At 44.5% G+C, this 26,647-nt stretch overlaps 1 protein-coding gene across 1 annotated transcript in view; it reads left to right on the top strand.

The window, feature by feature from the left end:
- The window catches only part of LOC134345861 (sideroflexin-5-like), a 271,312-nt gene that overhangs the window by 142,585 nt on the left and 102,080 nt on the right, over positions 1 to 26,647 (top strand). The window contains exons 11-12 of the mRNA XM_063047176.1: positions 10,016 to 10,131; positions 12,248 to 12,333. Coding sequence (XP_062903246.1) covers positions 10,016 to 10,131; positions 12,248 to 12,333 — 202 coding nt within the window. The remainder of the gene's footprint in view (positions 1 to 10,015; positions 10,132 to 12,247; positions 12,334 to 26,647) is intronic.

The following is a 26,647-nucleotide window of genomic DNA, read 5'->3' on the forward strand; positions in this document are numbered from 1 at the left end:
CTGCATTCATTTTCTTCCTGGGTAACTGTATTTTTCACCTCAGTCTTTTCCTGTAAAAGTGAACACCACATTCTCACTACACTCAATTAACATTTCTCTCCCAAATTACCGAGCAACGCGTACAAAATGCTGCAGGAGCTCAGCAGTTCAGGCAGCATCATGGAGAGGAATAAAGAATCAACGTTTTGAACCCAGACTCTTCGTCAGGACTGAAAAGGAAAGGGAAGAGGGCGCCATGGTAGTGTAGCGGTTAGCGCAACGCTGTTATAGCTTGGCATTCCGGAGTTCAGAGTTCAATTCCGGCGCTCTCCTGTGAGGATTCTGTATGTCCTCCCCGTAGAATGTGTCGGTTTTCCCCAGGTGCTCCAGTTTCCTCCCATATGTAGGCTGTGCTGTATCACTAAATAAATAAATAAGAAGAGGGAGGGAAGGGGAGGATTACAAGCTGGCTGGAGATGGGTGAGACCAGGTGAGAGGGAAGGTGGATGGCTGGGGGATGGGTATGGAGTAAGAAGATGAGAGGTGAAAGGTGGGAAGGCAAAGGGCTGAAAAAGAAGAAATATGATAGGAGAAGAGAGTGGACCATGGAAGAGAGGGAATGGGGAGGGAACCAGAGGGATGTGACAAGCAGATGAGGAGAAGAGAAGAGGTGGGAGGGGAGTTAGAATGTGGAATAGAAATAGAGAGAAGGTGGAAGGGGGAGAAATTACCTGTAGTTGGAGGAGGTGATGTTCATGCCGTCAGGTTGGAGGCTACTCAGAGAGAATATGAGGAAAGCTTGCTCTCTGCTCCATGTTGGCAAATGCAATACTGTGCAAAAGTCTTAGGCACATATATATAACCAGGGTGCCTAAAAATTTTGCACAGTATTGCATAAATTTATCACTGTATTTGATAATAAATTTATCAAATACAGTGATAAATTTATGCAATACTGTGCAATATTATCACTGTACTTTGATAATAAGTTTACTTTGAACAACCTACAGAATGTTGAAAGGAGTAGATAGGGTGGATGTGGAGAGGATGTTTCCTATGGTGGGGGTATTCAGAACTAGAGGAAACAGCCTCAAAACTGAGGGGCAATCTTTTAGAACAGAGGTAAGGGTGAATTTTATTTTAGCTAGACAGTAGTGAACCTGTGGAATGCTGTGCCACAGACTGTAGTGGAGGCCAAGTCTGTGTGTATATTTAAGGCAGAAGTTGATCATTTCCTGATCGGTTAGAGCATCAAAGGATATGGTGAGAAGGCAGGTGTATAGGGTTGATTGGGATCTGGGATCAGCCATGATGGAGTAGTGGAGCAAACTGATGGGCTGAATGGCCTAATTCTGCTCCCATGTCTTATGGCCTTATGGTCTTAACATTGAACTTTGAAGCCCATGGGTCATGGGGAGAATATACTCCTTACAGACAGTGGCACTGAAATGAACCCCGATTGCTGGCACTGTGAAGTGTTACGCTAACTGCCACACTACCATGCCACTGATTATGTTGGCTGGCTTTCTGAGCAGCGAAAAGTATGCCTGGAGCAGTTTCTCACTGTATCTGGGTACACATGACAATATTAAAGCATTGCCAATACCCTCTGCAGCAGAGAACATCTCTACGGAAGAAAGGGACAAATGGAGGGAAGGACAGAACATGCTGTCAGTGAAGTGCAGTGATTTCTGTCCGTAATACTGATTTCTGTCCGTAATACTGATTTCTGTCCGTAATACTGATTTGTTGGCCCCCGACTTCTTCATGTGCCCTGTCACGTTGCCTGACATTTCAGTCGGTCTCACTTCTGACACCAAGCTGTCAACACGCCACTTACTCTGTGATCTAAAACATATGCAAAGCCCTTATTAACGGCTGCATTAACACCTTTGAGAGTGTTCAATTTTATAAGGTCTCGAGTCCAAACTAACTCACAGCTTGTAGGACACACTGGCTAAAGGATGGTATTTAATTCACAGTTACCTTGATCACTGTTCAATCTCAACCCTTAGACTCTAAGAAGAAGTAGCTTGCATATCTCTGGACTGCGTCCCTCCTTCCTGCCAAAGCCACGCGACAGTGTGCTGGCATGATTCTTTCCCACACAGAGGGCTCATGCAGTCATCAACAATGGTAAAATACACTTCAAACAGAAAATACTAAGAGCACCCGGGGCGACTGATCGTTCCCTGGTTGTTATTGCCTGCTCCTGATATTTCCTTTTATACACACAAATGATTCTGCAGATGCTGAAAATCCAGAGCAACACACACACACAAAATGCGGAAGGAACTCTCCAGGTCAGGCAGCATTTGTGGAGGGGAATAAAGGGACGACATTTCAGGCTGAGACCCTTCATCAGGACTTGTTTTTATATATTTACTAGGTCTTGACTGTTGGGACCCTTCACAGCACCGGCTGTGGGTTCAGGATTCAATTCCCACCTCTGTCTGTACATTCTTCCCATGACCACAAGTGCTTCCACATTCCATAGGTGCGTGGGTTAGGGTCAGTGAATTGTGGGCATGCTATGTTGGTGTCGGAAGCATGGCGACACTTGTGGATTGCCCCCAGCGTATCCTTGCTGATTTGTATTTCACTGTAAGTTTTGATGTACTTGTGACAAATGAAGCTAATCTAATCCTTATATTCTCTGTATTGGCTGATGGTGCCCGCTTCCAGAAAACCAGGCGGTGGGCTGGTTCCTATGAAAAGCAGAAGGATGCCATCTCTCAAAAGGTGTAGGCAGTCATGCAGCCTCTCCAACCCTCCCCACCTCCAGTGTATCTACTTCCTTCCTGATGTCCAACATCCCCAGCATAGGAACTCAGATAAGGAGAGGTTTAGAAGGTAATGGACCAAACGCAGGGCAGGTGAGACCATCTCGCTGGGCAAGACAGTTGGCATGGCAGGATGAGTTGGGCTGAAGGGCCTGTACCCATACTGTGTGACTCCGTGACTCACAATCTCCACTAAATTCTGGCCTTGGACATTGGAAAAGATAATTATTTGTATTTAGAGATACAGCAAGGTAACAGGCCCTTCCTGCCCAAGGAACCCATGCTACCTAATTAGATCTACAGTACTGTGCAAAGGTTTTAGGCACATATCTATAGCTAGGGTGCCTAAGACTCTTGCACAGTACTGTATTTGTCAGTGTGGAGCGGAGAGCGAGTTTGTAAATCTGGCGGGAGCAAATGATGTTGCGAATGACAAGGGTGGAGAGCCGTGGGAGGGGTGTGGGACAGGTGGCAGAGAAGGAGTGCCAGGGGCAGAGGGTGGTGTGGGTGCAGACACACTCAGCCCTGAGACACCAGGCAAGGTCATTTGATTCCAAACAATCGACTTTTTGGTTATTACAGGTTCTCTGGTGCTTCCCGTTCCCTCCACTCTCCCTTCCCCTTTTCCCAACTGCAATTCCCCTCTCCCTATCCCCTTCCCACTCTCAGTCCACAATAGAGACCCATATCAGAATCAGGTTTATCATCACTCATATATATCATGAAATTTGGGTTTTTTTGTGGCAGCAGTACAGTACAAGACATAAAATTAATACAGTATTGTGCAAAAAGTCTTAAGCACATATATATAGTTAGGGTGACCAATTAACCTACTAACCCATATGTCTTTAGAATGTGGGATGAAACCAGAGCCCCTGAGGAAACAACTGTGGTCACAGGGAGAATATACAAAATGTTGACAAACAGTAGTGGAATTCAACCCCACTCGCTGGCTCTTTAATAGCATTACACTAACGACTTTGCTACCGTTCTGCCACTTCAACTTTAAATGTCACTGTAATAATCATGCCATTCACTAACAGTTGAATACTGTCATAAAATATCAGGAACGTAACTGAACCTAAAAGCTTCTGTGCTATAGGAGCTAATTAGTGTCTATAAATTTCTAATGCTCATAGAGGACCCAGATAATAAATGCAGCATTGAAACTCCGCACTGATATACTTATCCTGCAAGTATCAAAGTCAATACCTAGTTTATGCAAGGATGTGATGTTAAAGCTTTATAAGACATTTGTCAGAATGCATTTGGAGTATAGTGAGCAACTTTGGGCCCCTTATTGAAGAAAAGACGTGCCGGCATTGGAAAGGGTCTGGAGGAGATTCATGAGAATGATCATGGAAATGAAAGGGTTAATATATGAGGAGCATTTCATAGCTCTGGACCTTTAGAAGAATGAGCGAGGATCTCATTGAAACCTACTGATAATTGAAGGACCTCAATACAATGGACATGCTGAGGATGTTTCCAATAGTAGGGGAGTCTAGGACCCGAGGCCACAGCTTCAGAATAGAGGAACATCCATTTAGCACCAAGGTAAGAAGGAATTTCTTTAGCCAGAGGGTGGCAATCTGTAGTATTCATTGCCACAGATGGTTATGGAGGCCAAGTAGGTTGATAGGCTCTTGATCAGTCAGTGTGCCAAAGATTAACGGGAGAAGGCTGGATAATCAGGACTCATTAAGGGTCTCAGCCCGAAACATCGACTCTTTATTCCTCTCCATAGATGCTGTCTGACTTAATGAGTTCCTCCAGCATTTTGTATATTTTACATGGATTTCCAGCATCTGCAGAATCAATCTCTTGTGTTTATGAACCTTTGTTCTGTTATTGTTTTCCCTTGTATTATTCAATGCACTGATGTGATGAAAGGACTTGTATGGACAACATGTAAAACAAGGTTTTTCACTGTACCTTGGTATACACTCAGTGACCCCACAGCTGCTTGTTAATGCAAGTATCTAATCAACCAATCATATGGCACCAACTGAATGCAGATATGGTCAAAAGGGTCAGCTGTTGTTCAGACCAAACATCACATTTCTTCCCCATTTTGATATAAGTGATTCTGACTGTAGAATATTTGTTGGTGCCAGATGGGGTGGTTTGAGTATCTCAGAAAATGCTGATCTCCTGGGATTGTCACACACACAATTGTCTCTAGAGTTTAAACATCCATAGAGTGGCAGTTCTGTGCATAAAAATGCCTTATTATTGAGAGAGGTCAAAGGAGAATGGTCAGACTGGTTCAAGCTGACAGGAAAACAACAGTAACTCAAATAACCACATATTACAACAGCGGTGTGCAGAAGAGCAACTCCGAATGCACAACACATTGAATGTTGAAGAGGATGGGGCACAGCATCAGAAGACAATAAACATACACTCAGTGGCCACGTTATTAGGTACAGGAGGTACTGATTAAAGTGACTACTGAGCGTACATAGCACAAATAAACCAATTTTCCCCTCTCAACTTTAGGGAGGCGGTGCAGAGATATGTCTCTACCAAAGGAGGTGAAAGGTGCTCCTTTCCTCCACTAGCCTGCAAGTCACCTTTGAGCAAGGTGCAGCACCTGCATAGCCCCCTTGATCAGGATCATGTGAAGCCAAGGGAGCAGGTGGTGGATGGTCGTGTGAGCAGCCGGTGCAGATCACAAGTCCTGGTTATGTGACCACTGACACCAGGCAGACAATCTCTGAAGAGTGTTGATAATAGCTGGGGTCACCCGTCTTGTAAAGACACTGTTCAGAGAAGGCAATGACAAATCACTTCTGTAAAAAATTTACCAAGAACAATCATGGTCATGGATGGAAGATCATGATCACCCACATCATACGAGAATGTTCACATTTCAAGGTTACTTTTCACATATTACTTTTCTGTGAGCATCAACTTTCTCTTCTGAACCAATTTAAAACTACTGCAATTCAATAAAAATAATCCTGATGGAAATTCAACTCTTTATTGCTTTTGTTATAACATAGTGAAAACCAAACCAGATAGAAACAATCCACCCTCCGTCAGTCCAGTCCAACCTCTGTCAATCCAGTCTATTCTCTGTCAATCCAGTCTATTCTCTGTTAATCCAGTCTACCCTCTGTCAATCCAGTCTATTCTCTGTCAATCCAGTCTATTCTCTGTTAATCCAGTCTACCCTCTGTCAATCCAGTCTACTCTCTGTCAATCCAATCTACCCTCTGTCAATCCAGTCTGTTCTCTGTTAATTCAATCTACCCTCTGTCAATCCAGTCTATTCTCTGTCAATCCAGTCTACCCTCTGTCAATCCAGTCTACTCTCTGTCAATCCAATCTACCCTCTGTCAATCCAGTCTATTCTCTGTTAATCCAGTCTATTCTCTGTCAATCCAATCTACCCTCTGTCAATCCAGTCTACACTTGGTAAATCCATTTAACAATCTACCCCTTATAAATCCACTTTGTTCAAAGAAAGCCTTGTCTGCTAGAATCAAAAATCAGAAACAGGAGACTAGATGATGTATTGTGGAGAGAAGCTAAGTTTAATAATTCAGATCAGTGACCCTTCTTCAGAACCAGGAAAGTGAGAAATCAAATGTGTCTTAGTTTGTAGAGACGGGGAGGAGCTGAAAGGAGAGTGTTTCTGTGATAGGATGCTGACCAGTGTTGTCAAGGTAACCATTACCAGCAGTTAGAAACGGGGGGGGGGAAAACAAAGGAACAAATTAAAAGTGAAAATATCCGGCAACATCTGCGGATAGAGGGAAAAAAGCGAGTTACCTCAAGTTGTTGAATCCAGTATTGAATCCCAGAGGCTACAGTGCGCAGATGGAAAGTTGAAAGCTCAAAGTAAGTTTGTTGTCAAAGTACGTATGTCACCATACATAATACCTTGAGATTTATTTTCTTGCAGGCATTCAGAGTAGAACAAAGAAACACAATTGAATCATAAATAACTACACACAGACCAACAACCAATGTGCGAACTAAGACGAATTGTACAAATACAATAAATATATAAATAATACAGGGAACATGAGTTGTACCATCCTTGAAAGTAAGTCTGTAGGTTGTGGAGTCTTTTCAGTGTGAAGGTGAGTGAAGTTAACCTGTAGAAACATAGAAAAAGTACAGCACAATACAGGCCCTTCGGCCCACAAAGCTGTGCCGAACTTGTCCCTACCTTAGAACTACCTAGGCCTTACCCATAGCCCTCTATTTTTCTAAGCTCCATGTAGCCATCCAGGAGTCTCTTAAAAGACCCTATCGTATCTGCCTCCACCACTGCTGCCAGCAGCCCATTCCACGCACTCACCACCCTCTGCATAAAAAAACTTACCCTTGACATCTCCTCTGTACCTACTTCCAAGCACCTTAAAACTATGCCCTCTCGTGCAAACCATTTCAGCCCTGGTGAAAAGCCTCTGACTGTCCACACGATCAGTGCCTCTCATCATCTTATATACCTCTATCAGGTCCTCTCTCATCCTCTGTCGCTCCAAGGAGAAATGGCCGAGTTCACTCAACCTATTTTCATAAGGCATGCTCCCCAGTCCAGGCAACATCCTTGTAAATCTCCTCTGCACCCTTTCTATGTTTTCCATGTTCTTCCTATAGTGAGGTGACCTGAATTGAGCACAGTACTCCAAGTGGATGCACCGTATGCCTTCTTAACCACAGAGTCAACCTGCTTAGCAGCTTTGAGTGTCCTATGGACTGGGACCCCAAGATTCCTCTGATCCTCCACACTGCCAAGAGTCTTACCATTAATACTATACTCTGCCATCATATTTGATCTACCAAAATGAACCACCTCACGGTTGTCTGGGTTGAACTCTATCTGCCACTTCTCAGCCCAGTTTTGCTTCCTATCAATGTCCCACTGTAACCTCTGACAGCCCTCCACACTATCCACAACACCCCCAACCTTTGTGTCATCAGTAAATTTACTAACCCATCCCTCCACTTCCTCATCCAGGTCATTTATAAAAATCACAAAGAGTAGGGGTCCCAGAACAGATCCCTGAGGCACACCACTGGTCACCGACCTCCATGCAGAATATGACCCGTCTACAACCACTCTTTGCCTTCTGTGGGCAAGCCAGTTCTGGATCCACAAAGCAATGTCCCCTTGGACCCCATGCCTCCTTACTTTCTCAATAAGCCTTGTATGGGGTACCTTATCAAATACCTTGCTAACAGGTCGATTAACCTACTCTCAGATCAACCTAACATTTCCTTCCTACATCGCCCTCTATCTTGTCTGCAAGGGCACCGTGGTAGCATCGCTCGGGGTGTCATGGTGTCGGAGTTTAATCCAGCTTCCACTGTTAGTACATCCTCCCCGTGGATACAGGAGTTTCTTCCAGGTGCTCTAGTTTCCTCACACGGCACTAACTCCAGCTTTGACAGTGCGCCACACTGCCTCCGGTGGAGCGCGTCGACTCCGATGTCTCTGTCCTGGTGGCTATAAGCAGACTACACAGCAGTTTGAGGCTTAGTCCTCACTTTGACCAAGGCCACACAGCTGTCCACCAATAAATCAGTGAATTGGAGTAGCAGCATTCCACATTTACAATGTCAAACAGGGTATTGCAATCACAAGAAAAACAACGAAGACAATTACTCGCTGTGAGACTGCACACTGACTTCACACATCGATTCATCCAATGCTTCTCTGACGTAGGCAGCATGTCAAAAATCACCAAGTTCAGCTCCTTCAGTTTGGCAGCCATTGAACAATTCATAGATGGGGTAGACCTGCAGAAATGATTTAGACAGATTAGGAGAATGGGCAAGGAAGTGACAGTTTGAATATAGTGCAGGAACGTGTATAGTTGTGACTTTGATAAAGTAATAAATGCATAGAATATTTTCTAATCAGGGAGAAAATTCAAAAATCAAAGATACAAAGGGAGTCCTTGTGCAGAATTCCCTAAAGGTTAACTTGCAGGTTGAATCAGTGGTAAGGAAGGCAAATGCAATATTAGCATTTCTTTCAAGATGACTACAGTATAAAAGCAAGAATGTAATACCGAGGATTCATAAGGCATTTATCAGACCACACTTGCAGTTTTGTGAGCAGTGTTGGGCCCCTTATCTGAGAAAGAATGTGCTGGCATTGGAGAGAGCCCAGAGAAAGTTTGCGAGAATGATCCTGTGGATGAAAGGGCTAATGCATGAGGAGCTTTTGATGGCTCTGAAGTTTAGAAGAATGAGGGGGTAATCTCATTGAAATCTATTGAATATTGAAAGGCCTCACTAGAATGGACATTGAGAACATGTTTCCTGTTGCAGATCAGTCTCAGAATAGAAGGAAATCCATTTCAAACAGAGATGAGGAGGAATTTCTTTAGGTGGTACATCTGTGGAAATTTTTGCTAGACACCTGTGGAGGCCAGGTCTTTTAGTATATTTAAGATGGAGGTTCATAGGTTCTTGATAAGTCAGGGCGTCAAAGGTTGCGGGGAGAAGGCAGGAGAATGGGGTAGAGAGGGATAATAATTCAGCTATGATGGAATGGTGGAGCAGACTCAATGGACAAATTCTGCTCCTATGTCTTATGGTCTTATAGAAATATACAGGAACGTACAAAAGAAAAGGGCATAGATTTATGATGAGAGAGGAAAGATTTAAAAGGGTCTTAATGGGTCAGGCAGCATCAGTGGGAAGAACTAGAGTCAATATGCTAACTGAATATTGCAGTTACTGTTTTGGGTTGAGACCCTTCATCTGGTCTAATTCTCTCCACAGTCCACATGTCTGCAAAGAGACAACTGAGGTATATAAAACAATGAACAGCAATACACACAACATGCTGCAGGTCCGGCAGCATCTACGGAGGGGGATAAACAGTCAACATTTTGGGCTGAGACTGGAGAGGAAGGAGGCAGAAGCCAGAATGAGAAGGTGTGGTGGGGAATGAGTATAAGCTGGCAGGTGATAGGTGAGAGGGAAGGTAGGTGTGCGGGAGGAGGGGGGATGAAGTAAGAAGGTAGGAGGTGATAGGTAGAAGAGGTAAAGGGCTAAAGAAGAAGGAATCTGATAGGAGCAGAGCGCGGACCATGGGAGAAAGTGAAGGTGGAGGGGCAGCAGAGGGAGGTGATAGGCAGGTGAGGAGAAGAGAAAAGATGAGAGGGGATAAATTGTGAGTTTGCTGGCATGCACTACCTTAATGGGGGAGTCAGTCACTGGCTACAGGTCGATTAGCTGTTAGTGATGTTGAGTGCTGTGTACATCTTGTTATCCCGCAGCTGCCGCTAACGTGAGCAATGTGGTGCTGATGAGGCACAGTGAGCTGGAGGAGGGAATCTCAGTCTTGGATGAGCATGGAAACACCATTGGGTCCTCCAGGATCGCTGCCAGACATGTACGTATTTAACTAGTTCCATTTGCCATCTTCCACAATTTATTGCCGTTTCTGTGTGTAAATATAGTTATATATAGCTACAGGTATATATAGCTAGGGTGCCTAAAACTTTTGCACTGTGCTGTAGTAATTTAATGTATTGCACTGTACTGCTGCCACAAAGAAACAAATTTCATGACATATGTCAGTGATGGTAAACCTGATTCGGATATGAGTCTCTATTGTGGACTGAGAGTGGGAAGGAGGTAAATAAGGCATCTATTACTCTTGCAAGACCATGGATCTGCACCTGGAAAGTCTTCACTCTCCAGGGCGCAGGCCTGGGCAAGATTGTATGGAAGACCAGCAGTTGCCCATGCTGCAAGTCTCCCCTCTCTACGACACCAATGTTGTCCAAGGGAAGGGCATCAGGACCCATACAGCTTGGCACCAGTGTCATCGCAGAGCAATGTGTGATTAAGTACCTTGCTCAAGGACACAACTCACGTTGCCTCGGCTGGGACTCGAACTCACGACCTTCAGGTTGCTAGTCCAATACCTTAACCACTTGGCCACGTGCCCACCAGGGAAGGGGGTAGGGAGAGGGGGACCATGATTGGGAAAAGGGGAAGGAAGAGGGGAGGGAGTGGGAAGCACCAGAGAGACATTCTGTGATGATCAATAAACCAATTGTTTGGAATTAAATTACCTTGCCATATGTCTCAGGGCTGGGTATGTACACACCCGCATCACCCCCCACCCCTGGCAATCCTTCTCTGCCACCTGTCCTCCACATCCCTCCTCAGCATTCCCAATGTCCTTTGCTCCCATCAGATTTACAAACTCGCACTCCACTCCACGTTGACAAATACGCCACTGTGTAGAAGTCCCAGGCACCTTAGCTATATACTGTATATATGCCTAAGACTTTTGCATGGTATTGTAGATAGCACAGAAACAGGCCCTTCAGTCCAACCATCCATCAGCAAGTCCACTACAGGCTGAATGCTGAAGACGGCCTGTCCTGGGGTCAGATGACTGTGTATATGCGTTGGGGGTTGTGGATGCAGGGAGGGAGGAGAGAGGCTTGTTTTACTTTTGCTGTTTTGTTGCTTGTTGTGGGTTCTGTGTTGTTTCTGTTGTTCTTAATATTCTGTTGAACATGGTGGATGTGTTATGTTGGCACGGAATGTGCGGCAACACTTGCAGGCTGCCCCCCAACATGTCCTTCGGTGTGTTGGTTGTTAATGCAAACGACTCATTTCACTGGAAGAGGCCTACACCGAAGAAGTTTAGATCCACTCATTTCACTGTGTGTTTCGATGTACACATGACAAATAAAATCTAAATCTGAATTAAAACCAGGTTTACTTTCCCTGGCATATGTTGTGTTGCAGCAGCTGCTGCTGTTTCTTGGTTTCATGGCTATCTGTGGGAAGACTAATCTCAGGGTTGTATACTCATACACTCTTTGGTAATATTTGAATCTTTGAAATGAATCAAAGTATTTGAGAGGAGACGGGGAGGAGGCAATGTGGGAAGGTTGATTAGTGATGAGGAAATTGTCATCTACTAATGTCAATACATTAGATATAATAGCATTGTTCGGAGGAGACGGAGATCCTCAGAGCAGAAACCATGGCAGGCACCGTCAGTCTGATTGCCAGCCAGATGGTTAGCTGATTAGACACGTCAACAGACAGGCATCCATTTGGCCAGCCTCCACCAGGCAGCCATTGAGGGGCTGGGCTGCAGAGAGAATAGAGAGAGCACCGGAGACCACAACAGAGCAGCGTACGAGAGATCTGACCAAGAGGGGAACAGTCAGAGGGAAAACTGGGGAAGGAAATTTAAAGAGTGGTCCATGGTCGAGGGCTACAGATCCATCTATCACCTACTATTCTTACTCCGCCCCCCACCAACCCCTGCCCCGATCTTTTATACTGGCTGTCCCTCCCTATCTTTCTAGTCCAGACCTAAAATGTCATTTTCTTGCTGCTGAGTACCTCCAGCTTTTTGTGTGTTGATCCAGATTTCAAGTATCTGCAGAATCTCTCGAGTCTGAGCCCATATGGTATTGTGTCAGGTTGAATCTTCCGTTACCAAGTTTGTTGATATTGACTTCTGTTTCCTCCAGGCACTGATGGAGACTGCCTTAACTCGGATCGTCCTCCCAATCCCCATCCTTGTTCTGCCACCGGTTGTCATGTCGTTCCTGGAGAAGTAAGTGTTAACACTGTCACTTTGGTTCTGTCTGTTCCTCATTCCACAGCCCCTCCTGTTAAAATCAGTGGGCTATAGTTTCCCCAGAGGACACTCTCCCCTCTTGTTCTGTAACAGCTACAGAGAAAGTGATTTAAAAAAATAGGCCTAGTGAAAATAGGCCCTTGTAAAGCCTAAATAGAGTGGACATGGAGAGGATGTTTCCTATGGTGGGGGAGTGTAGGACCAGAGGGCACAGATAGAGTGGATGTGGAGAGGATGATTCCTGTATTGGGGGAGTCTAGGACCAGAGGGCACAGATAGAGTGGACACGGAGAGGATGTTTCCTACAGTGGGGGAGTCTAGGACCAGAGGGTACATTTTCAGAATAGAAGGACATCCCTTTAGGACAGAGACGAAGAGGAATTTTTTTGGCCAGATGGTGGTGAATCTGTGGAATGCATTGCCACAGACGGCTGCGGGGCCCAAGTCATTGGGTATGTTTAAAGTGGAGGTTGATAGGTTTTGATTAATCAGAGCGTCAAAGGTTACAGTGAAGGAGCCCAGAGAATGGGGTTGAGAGGGATATAAATCAGCCATGATGGAATGCATAGAAGACTTGACGGGAAATGGCCTCATTCTACTCCTATGTTGTGTGGTCTCATGGTCTAATAAGGTGCAAGATTACAATGACATTCATTGTGAGGTCAAGCCCATTTTATAGATGGATAGATAGATCTGAAAGGAAATTACATAGTCACAGTAGCATTACAAGTGTGCAGATATACAAATATTAGAAGAGAAGTAGAAAGGATAAAAGATGAGTTACTACAAACAGTCTAACAGGAGGGGGTCATCACTTCCCCCACTATAGATGACTCATTATAGAGCTTAATGTCCTCATATAGCGCTCTTTGGAGGAGTGCAGTTGTCTTGATCTATTTCTAAAAGTGTTCCTCTGTTCAGCCAAGGTGGCATGCAGAGGGTGAGAAACATTGTCCAGAATTGCCAAGATTTCCTATAGGGTCCTTTGTTCTACCACAGGCTCCAGTTCGACTCCTATAACAGAGCCTGGCTTTCTAAATCATTTATTGAGAGGGTGCAGATGAGACTTGCCAGGATGGAATGGTCGAGCTAAGAGAGTGAACAAGATGGGTTGGGTCTGCCTTCCTTGGAGGGGAAAGATCCCGACAGAGATGTATAATATCTAGAAGTATAGGAGCCTTAGGTAGGTAGGGTAGGTAGCAAAAAACCTGTCTGTATGGCAGGAATGTCTAAGCGCTCAGGTAACAAGTAAGAGGTTCAACGGGGATCTGAGGAATCAGAAAGTGGGTAGTGTCATAAACACAAGGTGGAGAAGACAGCATTGAAGAAGCATCTGGAAGAGCAGCTGAATCAATAAGGCACAAATGCCAGCAAATTGGGTTGTGGACATGGCTCAGCACACCACTGAAACCAGCTTTCACTCTTTGGACTCGGTCTACACTTTTGGTTGCCTCAGTAAAGCAGCCAACCTAATCAAAGACCCCTCCCACCCAGGATATTTTGTGTGGGTTGCTCTGGATTTCCAATATCTGCAGATTTTCTCATGTTTGGGATACTATAGGAACTCTGTGCGTTAAGCAACATCTGTGGGGTGGGGGGGGGGTGCGGAGGAAATACTATATGGGAGTGTGCCACATACTCTCGGCTTGACAGGCTGGAAAAAGTTGACAGGAATGTAATGCCCTGGTTAAGATCTTTACTGCTGTGCTGTAGGTGTTTCATTTTAGCAGTTCTGTAAGAGCAGTCAATTCTGCTTTTAGCATGTTCGTGTTTGAGCTAAATTAAGGGGCTATGTTGTTCAACTAAGGGGTTGGGAAAAGAGGTTTAGGTGACGGACATTGGTGTGGATCGAGATCATTTTGGCGGGAGCTGAGAGAAGATAGGAGGGAAAGTGTCTGAGGATGCCGTCCCTGTTGCCCAAAGTATTTTGTGCAGATGAATGGCTTCAAGGAGGAAGACCAATACTCCCTAGTGTTGCTCAAGATGGATTTTGAGTGACATTCAGAAGGTGGTGTGTGCTTTCATGCAGACAGTGGGTCCAGTGCCAGAGTTAAAGACAACTTCAAGATGAGCTCCAACCAATGTGCACATTTGGACTGGGTTAACTGTAGTGGGTCCTTTTTATTTTTTTCTTTTTCTTTTTCCTGCTAACTGCTCGATAAAGCTGACGTTTGTAAATATACTTTCTTTATACTTGTATGTAGTGTACGATCTATTATTTCTTGACAAAGGCTAATTGCATGGGGGCAGTACTTACACAGTATCCGCATAGATCGGGGCATTGGGTGGACAACATATCCCAACCTCACAGATTTGGTGGGACCCGGGTCATATCGACCCTAGACATACGGAGCCTGAGAAACATGGTTTTCTCATCGCTGAGTCCAGTAGCTGTTACCAAGGGGCTAACAAGCTGCATCTCTACAGACACCCAGTAAAAAGGGGTTTCAGGAATATGGGGGAGATTAAAAACGACAGAGCTTCTTCCATGAACAACAAACCCATGAACATGATCTCACTATGTTTACTCTTCCTTTTCACTACTCAGCATGAACTGGATGGGCTGAAGGGTCTGTACCTCTCTGTGACTCTATGCCATTGTAACCTATCGAATATTGAAAGGCCTAGATAGAATGGATGTGGAGAGGATGTTTCCTATAGTAGATGAGTCCTGGACCAGAGGGCACAGCCTCAGAATAGAGATTCGTCCATTCAGAACAGAGATGAGGAGGAATTTTTTTAGCCAGAGGGCAGTAAATCTGTGGAATTAATTGCCACAGCAGCTGAGGAGACCAAGTTATTGAGTATAATTAAAGCAGAAGTTGATAGGTTCTTTATTGGTAAGGGCATCAAAGTTCACAGGTGAGTGGGGTTGAGAGAGATATAGTCTATCCTGTCCTGCTGCTGGAAAATAACACATTTTGCTCCTGCCCTATGGGCTTATGGTCTTTTATATATAGAAAGAGATTGATAAAGGTTTGTAAGATTATGAGAGGCTGTGATAAGGTAGATAAGTGGTATCTTTTTTTCCCAGGGTCAAAATATCTATTGCAAGACGGCATATATTTAAGGTGAAGGGGAAAGTTTAAAGGCGATGTGCAGGGCAAGTTGTTTTTCGCACAGAGGGTGGTGGGTGCCTGGAGTGAGCTGCCGAGGGTGGTGTTTAAGAGCCTCTTGGATAGGCACATGAATGTGCAATTAGTGGAAGGATATGGCTATTATGTAAAGGGTTTAGTTCGGTGTGTAAATAGTTCAGCACCACATGATGGGCTGAAGGGCCTGCTCCTGTGCGGTACAGCTTTGTGTTCTTAACATCCGACTTAACATTTTGAAATCTTAACAAACCACTCCTTTCAAGTTCTGACAAATGAAATTCCAGTTTGTGCAACTGCGTCCTACAATTTAGCCCTTTGAAGACTCCCCAAAGCCAATATCTTTCAAAATTCAAGTTTATTTATCACGTGTGCATTGAATCACACAGTGAAATGCTTAATTTGCATAAACAACCAGCACGTCGCAGGATGGGCGGCCACCACAGTTCCAGCACCAGCACAGCACGCCCACAACTTACTAACCCTAACCTGTATGACTTTGTAACGTGGTAGGAAACTGGAACACCCAGAGGAAGCTATAGTTCTTAAACCATGCTGCCCAAAACTACACATTGCACAGCACCTCCCTCATCTCCATTCCGGTCCCCAAACAGTCCTTCCAGGTGAGGCAACACTTCTGCAAATCTTCTGAGGTATTTGGTGCTCCTGACGTGGCCTCCTCTACATTGGTGAGACCTGACATAGACTGGGGGATCGCTTTGTCAAGCACCTCTGCTCCATCTGCAAAAAGCAAGATTTACCAGTGGCTAACCATTTTAATTCCTATCCCACTCCCATTCTGACATGCTGGTTTGTGGCCTTCTCTTTTGTCATGGTGAGGCCACTCTCAGGTTGGAGAAGCAACTTTTAATATTCCGTCAAAGTAGCCTCCAATCTAATGACATAAACATCGATTTCTCCAACGTCCAGTAATTTTTACCACCTCCCCCTTCCTTCTTCAATTCCCCACTCTGGCCTCTTATCTCTTCTCCTCTCCTGCCTATCGTCTCCCCCAGTGCCTCTCCTAACCTTGCTCTAATGGTCTGCTCTCCTCTCCCATCAGATTCCTTTTCCTCCAGCCCTTTGCCTTTTCTGCCTATCTTCTGCCAGCTTCTCACTTCATCCGCCCTCCCCCACCCACCTGGCTTCACCTATCATCTTCCAGCTTGTCCTCCTTCCCCTCCCTCCACCTTCTTTTCTGGCAGATTGCCCCCTCCTTTCCAACCCTGATGAAGGGTCTCAGCCCAAAACATGGGCTCTTCATTCATTTCCATAGATGCTGCCTAAGGACCTGCTGAGTTCCTCCAGCATTTTATGTGCATTGATTGTACTGTTAATGTGGTCTAACCAGGACTTCAGAAAACTATAGCGTAATTCTGATTCACTTGTGTTTGGTATATGGCCAGTATTTAATTAGATATATAGAGTAATTATCTCTAATACCTTTTTAATATTGCACATACATGTATTTCCATGTCTCTTTGGACATTGGTTGGAGTGAATTTGCTCCTACCAAAACATATTTGATGATTTTTATTTCCTTCTTTAAATGTAAACTTACTGAAATCTGCCATGACAGTGATAAATTTAGCCGTCCCTGGTATGTTCTCTCCTTCAAACAGCTTCAACTTGTGCTAATAAACACCTCAACCTGCAGCTCGGCTGTTTGCTTAGCACAAGGAAGTGAATTAGAGGCGATAACGTAAACGTAGCTCGCCCACGAAAATACCCCTCAGCGAAATGTCATGTTGCACTGGTGCACTTCACCCCCTGAACAAGGCACTTGCCAATTTACAACACAGACTCACAGGCTGACTTGTAAGTCATCTGTTCACACATAGAAGGATGCAGTCCCAGACAAGGGGATGGAGAATACTTCCTGCAGCCAGAATTATTTACAGTGGTGAAGGGCTTATATGGAACATAGAACAGAGAACAGTATAACATTGGAATAGGCCTTTTGTCCCGCAAAGTTGTACCGATCCAATTAAATTAATAATCAAATGGGCATCCTAACTACCACTTCTGCCTACCGGCTATCCATATCCTTCCATTTTCCTCACATTTGTGTGTCAATCTAATTGTCTCTCAGAAGTCCCTAAGGTTTTTATCTCTACCACCACCACCCCAGGCAGCGCATTCCAGGCATCCTCCACTGTCTGTGTAAAAAAAACTTGCCCCTCACATATCCTTTGAAATTACCTCTCTGTCCTTAAATGCATGCCCTCTGGTATTATACATTTCAACCCTGGGGAAAAAAGATACTCACTACTCTGTCTATGCCTCTCTTAATCTTATAAACCTCTATCAGATCTCCCCTCAGCTTCCACTGCTGCAGAGAAAACGACCCAAGTTTGTCCAACATCTCATTACAGCATATGCCCTCTAATCCAGGCAGGACCCCGGACTCTCATGTTCTCAATATTTATTGTTTTTTCTTTTGTATTTGCACAGTTTGATGTCTTTGCACATTGGTCATTTGTCCGTCCTGTTGAATGTGGTTTTTCATTGATTCTATTGGATTTACAGTGTATACTTGCCAGAAATCAAATCTCAGGGTAGTATATGGTGACATATCTGTATTTTGATAATAAATTTACTTTGAACTTTGAAACCTCCTCTGCACCCTCTCCAGAGCCTCAACATCCTTCCTAAAATGGGGTGACCAAAACTGTACGCAATACTCCAAATTCAGCCTAACTGCAATATGACTTCCTCACTTTTCAACTCAGTGACTCATAGAAACATAGAAAACCTACAGCACAATACAGGCCTTTCGGCCCACAAAGCTGTGCCGAACATGTCCTTACCTTAGAAATTACCTAGGGTTACCCATAGCCCTCTAATTTTCTGAGCTCCATGTACCAGGAGTCTCTTAAAAGACTCTATCTTATCCGCCTCCACCACCATCGCCGGCAGCCAATTCCACACACTCACCGCTCTTTGTGTAAAAAGACTTACCCCGACATCTCCTCTGTACCTACTTCTAAGCACCTTAAAACTGTGCCCTCTAATGTTAGCTATTTCAGCCCTAGGAAAAAGCCTCCAGCTATCCACCGTATGCCTTCTTAACCACCAAGTCAACCTGCACAGCAGCTTTGAGTATCCTATAGACTTGGACCCCAAGATCCCTCTGATCCTCCACACTGCCAAGAGTCTTACCATTAATACTATATTCTACCATCATATTTGACCTACCAAAATGAACCACCTCACAGTTATCTGGGTTGAACTCTATCTGCCACTTCTCAACCCAGTTTGGCATCCTATCAATGTCCCATTGTAACCTCTGACAGCCCTCCATACAACACCCCCAACCTTTGTGTCATCAACAAATTTACTAACCCATCCCTCCACTTCCTCATCCAGGTCAATTATAAAAATCACAAAAAGTAGGGGTCCTAGAACAGATCCCTGAGGCACACCACTGGTCACCGACCTCCATGCAGAGTATGACCTGTCTACAACACTCTTTGCCTTCTGTGGGCAAGCCAATTCTGGATCCACAAAGCAATGTTCCCTTGGATCCCATGCCTCCTTACTTTCTCAATAAGTCTTGCATGGGGTACCTTATCAAATGCCTTGCTGGAGTCCTTATACACTACATCTACTGCTCTACCTTCATCAATATGTTTAGTCACATTCTCAAAAAATTCAATCAGGCTCGTAAGGCACGGCCTGCCTTTTACAAAGGCATACTGACTATTACTAATCATATTATGCCTCTCCAAATGTTCATAAATCCTGCCTCTCAGGATCTTCTTCATCAACTTACCAACCACTGAAGTAAGACTCACTGGTCTATAATTTCCTGGGCTATCTCTACTCCCTTCTTTGAATAAAGGAACAAGATCCGCAACCCTCCAATCCTCTGGAACCTCTCCCGTCCTCATTGATGATGCAAAGATCATCGGCAGAGGCTCAGCAATTTCCTCCCTCGCCTCCCGCAGTAGCCTGGGGTACATCTCATCTGGTCATGGTGACTTATCCAACTTGATGCTTTCCAAAAGCTTCGGCACATCCTCTTTCTTAATATCTAATTAAGATATCGACTCGACGAATATAGGCAAGCTTGCCTTATCCTTTCTTAACCACCCTATCTATGCTTCTCATAATCAAATATGAAAAATGACAGAATGTAAAAGAAAGAGAATGACTCAGACATTTCCTCATCAAAGAGAAATGGAGCAGGAGATAAAATGGCCGTGCAAGGAGGCAAGGTAAAGCTAGTCATGGAAAAGCACAGCAGAGAAACGTCCGGTCTGTGCCAAACCATTCAAGCTGTCTACTTTCATCGTCCTGCACCTGACTATCTCTCCCATCCATTTACCTATCCAAACTTCTTTCAAACATTGAAGTCAAACTCGCATGTACCACTTGCGTTGACAGCTCGTTTTACACTCTCACAACCGTCTGAGAGAAGAAGTTTCCCCTCACGCTCTCCTTAAACTTTCCACCTTTCTCCCTTAACCGATGAACTCTGGTTGTAGACCCACCCAACTTCAGTGGAAAAAGGTCTACTTGCATGTACCCTATGTATACCCCTCATAATTTTGGATACCTCTATCAAATCTCTCACTCTTCTACGTTCCAAGTAATAAAGTCCTAACCTATTCAATCTTTACATATTACTTAGGTCATCCAGACCCGGCAACATACTTGTAAATTTTCTCTGTACTCTTTCACCCTTATTTACATCTGTCCTATAGATAGGTGACCAAAACTGCACACAATACTCCAAATTAGGCCTCACCAATGTCTTATACCACTTCAACATAACATCCCATCTCCTGTACTTAACACTGTAGTCAGGGGATGATGGCCCTGAATCATCATCAGACCATAGATATAGGAGTACAATTAGGGATTTTGCCCATTGATAATAAATTTACTTTGAACTTTGAAGCATTATCCCAAAGTTAGAGTGGGAAGGAAGCTCAGGGCAAGCAGGAATAGACTGATAGAAGGAGAAGGTGAAACTGTGAAGGAGGGTTGTCGGGTCCCTAAAGGCTTTCTAATTTACAAAAAAAACTATTCTAATTTACACTGTCGTTAACATTTTCAGTCGTTCAATGGTTCCATTTAATATCAGTGAATGTATACAGTATACAACCTGAAATTCTTGCTCTTTGCAGAAATTCACAAAAACAGAAGAGAACCGCAATGAATGACAATGAAACGTTGGAAGCCCTCGCCCCCTCTTCCCCCCACACACAAGCAGCAGCAAAGCATCATTCCTCCCCCTCCTCCTCCCCCATCATTTCAGCAAAGCGCATCAGCCCCCACCACCCACCAAGCAAACAACAGCAAAGCCCCTAAAGAAAGACTGTACCCACAGTCCAACAAAAATTAATTGTTCACCTGACAATTCTCGCTCTTCCTAACTAGAGACAGAGAGGTATCGCCCTTTTCCACAGCACGAGAGGAGACCAACAAAATCGCTCGCTGTTACAGTCTGCCTTGTTGCTTTTATTCTGAGTTTCTCCGACTCGAGGATCAGCATCAAACTCTCCCCCACCATCGAGAGACAGAGAGAAAGTGAGAGAGAGAGAGAGAAATAAAAAATCACCCAAGTACAGCCAAACAGCCGATCCACCATTCCATAAGACCATACGACAAAGGAGCAGAAGTAGGCCATTCGGCCCATTGAGTCTGCTCCGCCATTTTATCATGAGCTGATCCATTTTATCCTATTTAGTCCCACTGCCCCGCCTTCTCACCATAACCTTTGATGCCCTGGCTACTCAGATACCTATCTATCTCTGCCTTAAATACACCCAATGACTTGGCCTTCACTGCTGCCCGTGGCAACAAATTCCATAGATTCACCACCCTCTGACTAAAAAAATTTCTTCGCATTTCTGTTCTGAAAGGGCGCCCTTCAATCCTTAAGTCATGCCCTCTCGTACTAGACTACCCCATCATGGGAAACAACTTTGCCACATCCACTCTGTCCATGCCTTTTAACATTCGAAATGTTTCTATGAGGTCTCTCCTCATTCTTCTAAACTCCAAGGAATACAGTCCAAAAGCGGACAAACGTTCCTCATATGTTAACCCTCTCATTCCCAGAATCATTCTAGTGAATCTTCTCTGTACCCTCTCCAATGTCAGCACATCCTTTCTTAAATAAGGAGACCAAAACTGCCCACAGTACTCCAAGTGAGGTCTCACCAGCGCCTTATAGAGCCTCAACATCACATCCCTGCTATACTCTATTCCTCTAGAAATGAAGGCCAACATTGCATTCGCCTTCTTCACTACTGACTCAACCTGGAGGTTAACTTTAAGGGAATCCTGTACGAGGACTCCCAAGTCCCGTTGCATCTCAGAATTTTGAATTCTTTCCCCATTTAAATAATAGTCTGCTCGTTTATTTTTTCTGCCAAAGTGCATAACCATACAATTTCCAACATTGTACTTCATTTGCCACTTCTCTGCCCATTCTTCCACTCTATCCAAGTCTCTCTGCAGACTCTCCGTTTCCTCAGCACTACCGGCCCCTCCACCTATCTTCGTATCGTCAGCAAACTTAGCCACAAAGCCATCTATTCCATAACCCAAATCGTTGATGTACAATGTAAAAGGAAGCGGCCCCAACACTGATCCCTGTGGAACACCACTGGTAACCGGCAGCCAACCAGAATAGGATCCCTTTATTCCCACTCTCTGTTTCCTGCCAATCAGCCAACACTCTATCCACGTATGTAACTTTCCTGTAATTCCATGGGCTCTTATCTTCTTAAGTAGCCTCATGTGTGGCACCTTGTCAAAAGCAAAGGCAAAGGCATTCGCGATGTTCCATTTCTCCCGTCATTCCTCAGTCAGTGACACTATTTTTGGGTGAAGTTTCCCTCTAACGTTCTTCTTCCTGCTCCTATTCAATTAATGTTGGAACGAACCACATCTTATGATGTGTCTTGATTCTGAAAATGATTGAGATAATTCAGTCATCTGTTGGGTCATGTCTGTGGTCAAATGGTGCCACTCAACCAGGTTTCCAATCTTCCTCCTTTAAGCCAATTCGTCACTGCCTTTGATTCTGCCAACAACAGTGGTGGCAGCACAGATTTTCTAATCATTAAAAAAACTTTATATTTTATACGGTGATTGACATTTTTGGGTAAATTTCCCCTCAAATATCCTACACATACACTATTAATGTCTTGATCCTGAATATGTTGAGATGACTGAGCCATACATACAAAATGCCAGAGGAATTCAGCAGATCAGGCTGCATCCACAGAAAGGAATGGACAATCGACGTTTTGGGCTGAGACCCTTCACCAGGACTCAAATGATTAAGTCATTTGGTGGGCTATTTCTATGATCAGCTGGTAGTCACCCATCCTGGTCAAAGACTGGGGTCATATACTGTATGGCAGGCCTGTACCAGGTAAGGCAAATCTTCTTCACATCAGTTAGACTGCATCTGAGAGGGGTTGTGGTAATTTTCTCTGAGATGTGCTTCTTTATTAACAATTTTTTACAGAACAGTTTTGAATTGGATTTTGAATTCTCAGCCTACCACCTCACTACTACATTGTATAACAATCAACATTGGCCTGATTCTTTACACCTCAGATACCAGTTCCATTTCTGAGACGTAAGAGACACTGCAGAAACTGCAAATCTAGATCAACAGACACAAGCACACACAAAGCCCAGGGTTTCAGCCCAAAACCTTCCCATTCCCCTCCGTACATGCTCCCTGTCCAGTTGTGTTTCTCCGCCACCAGCCTGAAATGTTGACTGTTCATTCCATAAGACCATAAAACATCGGAGCAGAATTAGGCCACTTGGCTCGTCAAGTCTGCTCTGCCATTCAATAATGGCTGATCCTCTTTTCTGCTCCTCAGCCCCACTCCCCAGCCTTCTCCCCAGAATCTTTGATGTCATGTCCAACCAAGAACCTATCAAGCTCTGCCTTAAATAAACCCAACGACCTGGCCTCCACAGCTGCCTGTGGTAACAAATTCCACAAATTTACCACGCTCTGGCTCAAGAAATTCCTCTGCATCTCTGTTTTAAATGGACACCCCTCTATCCTGAGGCTGTGCCCTCTTGTCCTAGACTGCTCCACCATTCTCGGTGACCGGTGGTGTTCTACAGGGATTTGTTCTGAGACCCCTCCTCTTTGTGAGTTTTATAACTGACCTGGATGAGGAAGTAGAAGGGTGGGTTGGTAAGTTTGCTGATGACATAAAGGTTGGGGGTGTTGTGGATAGTGTGGAGAGTTGTCAGAGGCTACAACGGGACATCAATATGATGCAGAACTGGGCTGAGAAGTGGCAGTTGGACTTCATCCCAGATAAGTGTGAAGTGGTTCATTTTGGTAGGTCTAATTTGAAGACAGAATATAATATAAATGGTAAGACTCTTGGCAGTGCAGAGGATCTGAGAGATCTTGGGGTCTGTGTTGACAGGACACTCAAAGCTGCTGCACAGGTTGACAGTGTTGTTAAGAAGGCAAATGGTGTGTTGGCATTCATCAACTGTGGGATTGAGTTCAAGAGCCGTGAGGTAATACTACAGCTATATAAGATCTTGATCAGACCCCACTGAAGTACCGTGTTCAGTTCTGGTCACCTCACTACAGGAAGGATGTGGATACTATCGAGAGAGTGCAGAGGAGATTTACAAGGGTGTTGCCTGGATTGGAGGGTGTACCTTATGAGAATAGGTTGAGTGTATTTGGCCTTTTCTCCTTGGAGTGATGGAGGATGAGAGGTGACCTGAAAGAAGTGTATAAGATGATGAAAGGCATAGTTCGTGTGGAAGCCAGAAGCTTTTTCCCAGGGCTGAAATGGCTAACATGAGGGGTATAGTTTTAAGGTGCTTGGAAGCAGGTACAGAGGAGATGTCAGAGGTAAGTTTTTCACATGGAGAGTGCTGGGTGCTTGGAATGGGCTGATGGCAGCAGTGGTGGAAGTGGATTCAATAGATAGGTACATGAAGCTTAGAAAGATAGAGTGCTATGCGCTAGGGAAATCCTAGGCAGTCTCTAGAGTAGGTTACATGGTCAGCACAACATTGTGGGCCGAAGAGCCTGTAATGTGCTGTAAATTTCTATGTTCTATGTTTTACGTTTATAGGAAACATCCTTTCCACATCTACTCTGTCTCGGCCTTTCAACATTGAAAAGATTTCAGTGAGATCCTCCCTCATCTTTTAAATTCCAGAGAGTACAGCCCCAGAGCCACCAAACGTTCCTTGTATGGTAACCCTTTCATTCCTGGAATCATCCCTGAGAACTTACTCTGAGCCCTCTCCAATGCCAGAACATCTTTTCTTAGATGAGCAGCTTAAAACTGTTCATAATACTCAAGGCAAGGCCTCACCAGTGCCTTATAAAGCCTCAGCATCTCATCCCTGCTCTTGTATTCTAGACCTCTTGAAATGAATGCTAACATTGCATTTACCTTCCTCACCACCGAATCAACCTGTTAGTTAACATTTCAGGTGTTCTGTACAAGGACTTCCAAGTCCCTTTGCATCTCAGATTCCTGGATTTTCTCCTCATTTAGAAAATAGTCTGCACAATCATTTCTACTACCAAAGTGCATGACCATGCATTTTCCAGCATTGGATTTCATTTGCCACTTTCTTGCCCATTCGCCTAATCTGTCTAAGTCCTTCTGCAGTCTACCTGTTTCCTCAACACTAACTGCCGTACCACCAATCTTCGTATCATCTGCAAACTTGGCAACAAATCCATCTATTCCATCATCTAAATCATTTATATACAGCATAAAAAGAAATGGTTCCAACACCGATCCCCGTGGAACACCACTAGTCACTGGCAGCCAATCAGAAAAGGATCCTTTTATTCCCACTTGCTGCCTCCTACCAATCAGCCAATGCTCTAACCATGTTAGTAACTTTCCTGTAATACCATAGACTCTTGGTAAACACCTTGTCAAAAGCCTTTTGAAAATTCAAATATACAACATCCACGGCATCCCCTTTATCTATCCTACTTGTAATTTCCTCAAAGAATTCCAACAGGTTCATCAGGCAAGATTTTCCCTTAAGGAAACCAAGATGACTTTGTCCTATCTTGTCTAATGTTAGCAAGTATTCCATAACTTCGTCCTTAGCAATTGACTCCAACATCTTCCCAACCACTAAGGTCGGGCTAACTGGTCTATAATTTCCTTTCTGCAGAAAGGAAATTATATTCCTCTCCATAGGTGCTTCATGACTTGCCAAGTTCCTCCCCATCAGCCTGAAAGGTCAGCTGTCCATTTCTCTACGTCAGTGCTGCCAGTCCTGCCGAGGTCCTCCCTCATTTTGTGTGTGTTGTTCCAGTTTCATCTCTTTTTCCTCAGCTGCTTGCTCAGAGATATCCCACATCAGCACAGCACTGATGTAATGCTCATTCCAGAGTCAGAAAGCAGCACAGCACAGCAACTGGCCCTTCAGCCCATCTAGTGTGTGCCAAAATGTTATTCTGCCTGGAACACACAGAAGGATGGTTAGTATAAATTGGCATCAATACAACATTGGATGGGGAAAATGGCTGGTCCTGTGCTCTATAATCTATTGAATTAGATTTCCTTTGCCCTCATCCTGCAACCATTGTTCTTCTGGTTGGTTCTATTGCCAATCCTTTTTATCTTCATAGTCCTTTACTCCACTTACTTCCCATTTCTTCATGCTCTCCTTTCTAAACACTCTGCTTCTTTCCACCCTCTGTGGCCCACTAACCTCCTCCAGCATCTTTGTTGCCTCATCCTGTCCTGGCTTGTTTCATCATCATTGTGTTCTCCCCTACCTCCACGTTTTCCCTGTCATTCTCCACACATCATACTCCCCATATTCCCCTCGCCTCCACATCCTCCCTGTCATTCTCCTCTTCTCCACATTCTCCCTCCCATTCTCCTCACCTCCACGTTCTCCCTGTCACTTTCCTCCCATTCTCCTCACTTCCAAGTTCTCCCTGTCACTTTCCTCCCATTTTCCTCACCTCCACGTTCTCCCTCCCATTCTCCTCACCTCCACATTCTCCCTGTCACTTTCCTCCCATTCTCCCCACCTCCCACTGTGAACTTCTCTCACCTGGATAAGCACAAACAGTCGCCCAAAGAAACGTAAGCTTTAAAACTGATAGGAAATTCCGATCCAGGTGCTGCAACAGAAGGTGGATTCGCTAATCTGATAACTCATATAAGGTTGCAGAGCCAAAACGATGTCTG

Source organism: Mobula hypostoma, chromosome 4, assembly GCF_963921235.1.
Source record: "Mobula hypostoma chromosome 4, sMobHyp1.1, whole genome shotgun sequence".
NCBI lineage: Eukaryota > Metazoa > Chordata > Chondrichthyes > Myliobatiformes > Myliobatidae > Mobula > Mobula hypostoma.